The 8,467-nt window shown below is 38.1% G+C and overlaps 1 protein-coding gene across 1 annotated transcript in view; it reads right to left on the bottom strand.

Annotated features, from left to right (window-relative positions):
- ABCB1 (ATP-binding cassette, sub-family B (MDR/TAP), member 1) overlaps nt 1–8,467 on the bottom strand; it is a 105,000-nt gene that overhangs the window by 55,250 nt on the left and 41,283 nt on the right. The window contains 1 exon segment of the mRNA XM_010859135.1: nt 5,751–5,875. Within this exon segment, the coding sequence (XP_010857437.1) occupies nt 5,751–5,875 (125 nt within the window).

Raw genomic sequence — 8,467 nt, 5'->3', positions numbered from 1 at the left:
ACTGATGTTGAAGCTGAAACTCCAGTACTTTGGCCACCTCATGCGAAGAGTTGACTCATTGGAAAAGACCCTGATGCTGGGAGGGATTGGGGGCAGGAGGAGAAGGGGACGGCAGAGGATGAGATGGCTGGATGGCATCACCAACTCGATGGACGTGAGTCTGAGTGAACTCCGGGAGTTGGTGATAGACAGGGAGGCCTGGCGTGCTGCATTTCATGGGGTTGCAAAGAGTTGGACACAACGGAGTGACTGAACTGAACTGAACTGATCCACTCACCAGACCAATTATAGACAGAAAAACGATTTTAAAACATAAACTAGACATCATTCCTTTGTTTAAATCCCTCAACTGCTTCCCTGTGCCCTTGGAGTTAAATCCTGACTCCTTACCAGGACATGTAAATCCCCATGTTCTGGCCCCCACTCACCCTCAATAGCCCCTCTTCACTTCAATCTCCTCTGACTCAACCGAGCTCCAGTCACACAAGCCTTAGGATATTTTCTAGAATATACCAAAGTCTCTGCCATCTCGGGAAACCTGGAAGACTCTTGTGTCCCTACCCGACTACAGCAGGCTTTTTCTTTTCCCTCAAGTACCAGCCTCCAGGAAACCTCAAATATCCAACACGCGTACCTTCCGTGACCACCATGGTTAAAGTAAACTTGTCCTGCTCACCCTCATCAGCACATTCTTTGATTCCTTCAAAACACATTTAAACAATTCATGATTTAATTCATGTCTCTGATGATTTTTTTCTTCCTTCCTGCTCTCCTCCCTCCCTTCCTTCTCTTTTCTTCCACCTTATTATTTTGACCAGGGATCATATGAGGGCAAAAAAGGCAAAGATACAGCAGCATATCAAGATGTCCAAGACATACAGACTTCCTACAACTCACTGCCTGAGGAACTGTGCTAATTCTTTTACAAGGTTCACATCAACAGGGAAGGTAAGTGTAGTGTTCTAAATACAAACTGATGAAGCATTAGGAATTATCTGAAAACTTAAACAGAGGAATATGATTATGACCTGAAACTTCCTTTTCTTAGGTTTTTAACTGTTCAAAACACTTTTACATTTACTTTTTGAATAATCATTACAAGAATAGTTAATAAAAACAGCTTTTCAAGGAAATTCTGATACGAATACCAAACAACATCACCTAATGCATAAGAAAATTAAAATTGAATAAAATTCAGAAAAGTATTTCTGTCATATTTTGGAGGGTTTAACATAATTATATTCATATTTGAGAAAACATTTCTAAATTTTAATTTTGTTTAACAGATAATTGATTTGTAAGCTTCTTGATGTTAAAAAAAAAAAAAACAACACCAGTGAGGGCTTTGGGTTTTTCAAAATTTATTATAATTTTTGAAGACCTGGTTACTTATTTGTATCAACTTAAAAAAAAAACACTGCTTAATTGAATCAGTTTAATACCAGAATTAAAACTCTATAAGAATGTCAGCATTTAATATATGAATAATGCTAGAATGTATAAAGAAATCAGCCTGAGCACTGATTTTAACAAAGATATTTTTCTTGCTATTTTTTATTCAAAGATGGGAGAAGGAAATGGCAACCCACTCCAGTATTCTTGCCTGGAAAATTCCATGGACAGAGGAGCCTGGCAGGCTATAGTCCACGGGGTCACAAGAGTCTGACATGACTAGGCGACTTTCACTCACTGACAACACACAAGTGAAAACCCAGAGCATAGCACAGTGCTTTGCATGTGGTAGATGCTGAACAAATTTGCCAAATGAACTGAACATTCTGGAAATGGCCAAGCTGGAGAGAACCTTAGGCCATCAGGTTGTAGTCTTGAGTCTACTCCTGATATTCACGAAAAAGTAATTTCCAATAATTTCCAATTTTCTAGGGGACCTTTCAAAGACAGAGTCCAGTAAATAACATCTTCTGAAGAAATAATTCTACACATAAAACGAATCTTTGAATCTAACTGTGTAAGCCCATTTGCTTGTTAAAAAGTTGATCACTATCTTCTATAAAAAAACAAAACAAAAAAATCTGTATCTAATTACTTCAGTTCAGTTGCTCAGTCGTGTCCGACTCTTTGTGACTCCATGAACTGCGGCACGCCAGGCCTCCCTGTCAATTACAACTCCTGGAGTCTACCCAAACCCATGTCCATTGAGTCAGTGATGCCATCCAACCATCTCATCCTCTGTCGTCCCCTTCTCCTCCTGCCCCCTATCCTTCCCAGCATCAGGGTCTTTTCCAATGAGTCAGCTCTTCGCATCAGGTGGCCAAAGTATTGGAGTTTCAGCTTCAACATCAGTCCCTCCAATGAACACCCAGGACTGATCTCCTTTAGGATGGACTGGTTGGATCTCCTTGCAGTCCAAGGGACTCTCAAGAGTCTTCTCCAACACCACAGTTCAAAACCATCAATTCTTCGGTGCTCAGCTTTCTTTGTAGTCTAACTCTCACATCTATACATGACTACTGGAAAAATCTAATTTCATGGCTGCAATCACCATCTAATTACTTAGATCTAATTACCTCAATCACTGCATTAAAAAAAATACTTTCAATTCCTTTCAACTTTCAGTGAACTAAAATAAGATTTATCTAAGTTTTGAATATTGGACTTGACACCTTTCCCTCCTTACACCCAGGTTATACATCATTATAGTTTTTCATTGCTAATAATATCTTCTAAAATTATCATGTTCTTCAAATTTTGGATGCCATTAATCTAAGAAGTATTATAATCGTGTTATTCTATGCAACATTAATAAAGGAGTTTAACAGAACTCTCCATATACAGCAGGGACCCAAAAGGCTACAGCCTGAATATAATAAGCATGTGCACCATGGAAAGTGACAGCAGGAGAGCCTGCTTGTCTCAACCTTGACAACAGATGAAGGGTCGGGGGGAAAACATGTGCCCTGGGAACCGGAACCATAAAAGGCAATGCTTATACAGCATTCACCCTTCAGATGAAGGGTGAGGGGAAAACATGTCCCCTGGGAACTGGAACCATAAAAGGCAATGCTTATCCAGGTCTGAAAAATATGAATTCACTAGTGCGGTTCAAAAACTCCTAGACAAAGAATATAATGTACACGGGCTCAGGTTAATAGTGCCCCCAGTGAGTGGCAGAAGCAAACACAAATCCTTCTTGCAAGAACTCAGCTTCTCAATCCAGACCCACAGCAATTGTAAGATGGCTCTGATTGTAGGATTTGTCTCAATTTCAGAGTTGATGAATCGCAAGAGAAAAATGTGCATCCTAGAATTGACGGAACACTACATGTTCTCTAACTGTTCACTGCTGTTCACAGGAATGCCATTTTTACCCCTGAACTGTCAGCAGGTACCCAGAGGCCTTCCCGTACATTGTTGGTCTGCAGACCTTATTACACTGTTACTAGAGTTGCTGTGTAGACAATCACATATTCTATACAGAATGACAGTTTTGCTTTTTGTTTACCAACCTAATAACTTTTCTTTTTTATTATTCTTACTCTTATTTTTTCCTTAATTTTATTATCTTGTACCAATACAACTCTAAATAGAAATGGTGCTAGCAGACTTGTTTCATTATTTTAAAGGAATGCTATTATTTTACCATTTAATAAAATTTCCTGTAGGTATCTGGTACATACTCTTTATTAAATTAAGAAAGTTTTTGTCATGAATCATCTGTAATCTCATCCATCAAAACAAAATGTCTTTCTTCCAATCAACTACTGTGGTTAATTATATTCATGGATTTTAAATCATCTTTGTACTTATGGGATCAAGCCAACAGGTTCAGAAATTTTTTTTAATCTGATGATAGTTTTCACATTGATTCATTTAGCAAATACTATCTAGACTTTCTGCATCTATGTTTTAGATGAAACTGTCTTATAATTTTCCTCTCTCATATATCTGCTATCTTGTTATGATGTCAAGGTTATACTAGCCTCATAAAATGAACTCACTCTATATATATGTTTTTTTTGTTCTCTTGAACAATCTGTGTAAGATGGGGCTATCTTTCTTGAAGTTTTGGTAAAATCTGTCTGGAAAATTATCTGGACCTGGTGGGTTTTTGCGTGTTTACGTGTGTATGTATATGAAAGGCAAAAGACGGAGATTTTAAGCTGGATTCAATTTCTTTAATGATTATGGTTCTACTCAAGTTAGTGTCTTAAGTGAGAATTTTAACCTATATTTTTCTGGGACATCATCTATCTCATCAGGGATTTTTAATTACTGGTATAAAACTGTAATTCTTAAAATAAATTTTAAAAAATCTATAGCAACGTTTTTCCTTGTTCTCCTTCATTTTGTTTCTGCTTTAACCTGCAAAATACTACTTCATTATTTATCCATATTTTCATAAAAATTAATGATTTTTTGTCAGCCCTTTGCTTCTTTATCTTATTTTCTATTAAAATGTTTTTGCTGTTAATCCTTTATCTTTCTTATACTTCCTTTCTCTGTTATTCTTTTTCTAACTTCTTAATTTAGCTGCTTAGTTCACGAATTTTCAGCAACTTTTAAATTTCTTCTACCCAACACCCTAGTGCTACCACTGGACTCGGATTGATTTTTAATGTGAAACTCTCAGCTTTAGGAAGAGAGAGCTCCCTGGTCCTCAGAGTATTATAAATTCAAACTCTAGCAGCACATGAAGGTGAGGCTTGCAATTTTGATTTCTACAGAGAGATGCTTTCCCTTGGTGCGATAACTAGGCAGAATCAGATAAGATTTGTCGCCCCATGTTGGTAAAGAGATTCTTTTTCTGATACACCTCTCCATTGAGAAAAACTGAAAATGAACGCCAAGTTCAAAATTTCATTCTGTCTCTACTCAGACATTTATTCAGAAAATACTTGGCTGAATACACTCTTGAAACAGTATCCTCCATGACTCTAACAGAGTATTTAACTTCCCCAAACAATATTTACCCCAACTAGTACATTAGATATGTTGTTGACCTGTGGTTGTTTGTATCTGTCCCCTCCCCCCGCCAGAATTTATGCTCCAAGAGAAGAGGGGCTTCATTTGACTGGGTATTTGCAAGGCAATGAAGCAAGACTTTCCATTTTTTAGTCAGACTCATGTTAAGGCAAAAGCAAAAACCTTCGCAAAAAATGAGATAGAGCACAGATGCTGCTTTCCTCTGAACTATAATAGGTACACGGCCATCACAAATCTCTCAGAGGACATCTTTATGGGTATGAAATGTATCATCTGAGAAAAGTACCCTGCAAACACAGTGTGTACAGCTGAAAGAGTATACAGTGAGCACTCATGTAAGCACAGCTGAGGTCATGAAATACAACAATGTCAGAATCAAGATGCCCCTGCCATGTGCCCCACTTTTATCACCAACCCCTCACCTCCCCCAGAAGTAACCATTATTTTGACTTAATGACCCCATCCATCTACCACAAAATACTCATTCTTAGAGAAACAAAAATTAACTTGATGGAGAAAAATTATCATCAGAGATATTAATTATGTTTCAGCCTTAAGAAACTATTTTATCTCACTACCCACCTAGGAGACTCTAGAAAACACTTTCAATTAGCAGATATAAGAAAATTACAACAATTAGAATCACAACTTTTCCAGAATATTAACTATGCTATAATATATCCAAGAAGCTGTTTAAGGAAACATATACATCAGAGAATACCCTTATAATCATCACCAGCAACCTGAAGGGCATTTAAGATGACAGAATTTAACATCTCTACCAACTTAAAAAAGGAGACTCAAACCTTTCAAGTTCTTTCTTTTGTCCTCCAAATGCAATCACAGTTCTAATAGCCGCTAAGACCTCTTCAGCTACTGCTCCAGCTTTTGCATATGCCAAAAGTTCTTTATCAGTAAATGAAGACAGTATCTGTTTAAAAATGCAATTGCAGATAATTTAAATTTTTTTAACAATTTTACCTTTTGTACACAAATGCTGCTGGTACATAGTGTACTGTACTGTATATAAATCTTTTACTCGTCTTTTGTTATGAAGCCCTATTTTTTAGTATACATATTGTAGCCATTTCTTTTTGGACTGAGATGGTATATAATAAAGTAAAATTTCAACTTTCTCACTATACTCCATGGATTCTCATACAAATAAATAAATCTGGGCCTTTGGGGGAGATTTTACATTTTAAAAAGAAGTGTATACGCTAAACATCAATAAATACAGAAAATGGGGCAGTATATCAAAAAAAATAGGTGTACTCAACATAGCAGTTGCTAATTACACTCTGGTTCAGAAATGCCAAGGTAGGAGGCCAGGAGAACACAGGGGACCCAGCCCTGTGCAGTGACAGGACCTCGAGGAGGTCTCCAATGGCAGGGAAGCAGAGCTCCTTCCACCAGGGCTTCTGAGCACGACACTGGGCCACCGTGGAGGTCTCTTTCATGGACGCGCTTTGATTTTCCTGTTCGGTCCCTGAGCATCTGTTCTCTGGAAGGAACAGTACTGGGTCCTTTATATACACAGGATCTCCTTCACCGATTCTTCTCAATTATACCAAGAAGTAGGCATTATTTTCCCCCCTCAATACATGAGGAAATGGAACAAGAAAGAGGTCAAGTCATTTGCTAGTAAGTGAAATATCTAGGATTTAAGGCTTCACAGCATGAATCAACGGCCACAGGAGTCAATCTCTCTCTAAAACCAGCCACTGATATGTGTGGAATCCTAGAGGGCTTTGTGATTAAAACGGAATCAACTGGCATGGGCAAAGAACCACTATTTTTACCTGAAATGCTTGACTAGTCAGCCATCTAAATATTGCACACAAGAATTCAAATCAAATTCTGAGTAAATATATTATCCTCTTTCAATAAATAATTTATAGCATCTGTGGACTCATTTGTATAAGTAATAACAGCCTATTTCTTCTTGTCATAAAAAGTTCAAAGCTGTTTTGATTTTAAGAGTGCATTTCTTCCTCTGCTTGTGCGAAAGTAAAAGGAGCTACGACAGATGTAAGAACGGGTGGGTGAAGGCAAACGAGCCTTTACTAACCAGGTTCTATGTGCAGATGTTGTACTCTATGCGCCTTCTTCTTTGGTACCCAAACAACAACCCACTGATGCTCTAGACCTTCCTGACCTCTCAAAATGACCTGCCTAGGGCTGCCCTATCACATCTGCCAGAACTGCTCACAGCGCTGGGCCTGACCCAGGGAGATCACTGTCATCCCTGAACAAACAGGTCTGCATAAGGCAAGAGGTGCATACAATACAGTTTAGCTCTGTTTCTCTGCTCTTGTTGAAAACCTCAACCATCAACCACACCAGAAACAGCTGACAACAGAAGATTAGCAGAACTATTTTTGACTGAGGAGTTTCAAAACATGCTATTCTAATTTATTGTTGAAATATCAAGTACCATTCCAACTGATTCAGTAAACCTGGCTTCTCTATGACCTTCCATAATGATAAGCATATCCTTAGGCAAGAATACAGTAGAATGTTCATGAAGTGTTTTGTTTTTTAACAGATCATGTCTATTGAAAGAAAAAAAACACTTTCAAATACTCTCAGGAATGTTAAAAGTCAACTTTACTATTCCTCTAATATAAAATAACAGAATGCTGATACTTCCGATATTACAATCACCCACCCAAACGATATCAAATTTCACTAACTCATCCCTTCTTCCAAAGGCTGCTAATTTTTTTTTAACAAAGCCTAATTGTACTTGTGCCAGACACATGAAATTGTTATTCCTCTTAAGTTAAAAGCCAACACAGGCCACTTTATATTGTTCAAACTAATACATTCAGAAGCAATAGTTTTGACCATGACAGATGTTTTGGCCTTCATCTTTGTCCCTTTTGTCCAGTGCTCAGTGTAGGTTTTTATTTCATTTTGTTTGGGATAATTTATACATGCTTTATTTTTTTTAACTTGGTATTCTGAGATAATTGTAGACACAAAGGCAGACAGTGTAGACACAAAAGAAGACACTAAGGAAGACAGTCAGATCCCATAAACCCTTTATCTGGTGTTCCCCAAAAAACATCTTCAACATCTCTTCAGAACAAGATCCCAGCCAAAAATTTAACACTTAGCATTAATTCAACGTTATTCAGATTTACCAGTTTTACATGCACTCGTGAGTGTGTGTTCAGTTCAGTTCAGTCGTGTCCAACTCTTTGCGACCCCATGAATCGCAGCACGCTAGGCCTTCCTGTCCATCACCATCTCCCAGAGTTCACTCAAACTCACGTCTATCCAGTCGGTGATGCCATCCAGCCATCTCATCCTCTGTCGTCCCCTTCTCCTCCTGCCTCCAATCCCTCCCAGCATCATGGTCTTTTCCAATGATTCAACTCTTCACATGAGGTGGCCAAAGTACTGGAGTTTCAGCTTTAGCATCATTCCTTCCAAAGAAATCCCAGGACTGATCTCCTTTAGAATGAACTGGTTGGATCTCCTTGCAGTCCAAGAGACTATCAAGAGTCTTCTCCAA

Source organism: Bison bison, unplaced genomic scaffold (genome assembly GCF_000754665.1).
Source record: "Bison bison bison isolate TAMUID 2011002044 unplaced genomic scaffold, Bison_UMD1.0 scf7180017864454, whole genome shotgun sequence".
NCBI lineage: Eukaryota > Metazoa > Chordata > Mammalia > Artiodactyla > Bovidae > Bison > Bison bison.
This window is presented reverse-complemented; position numbering and strand designations above follow the sequence as displayed.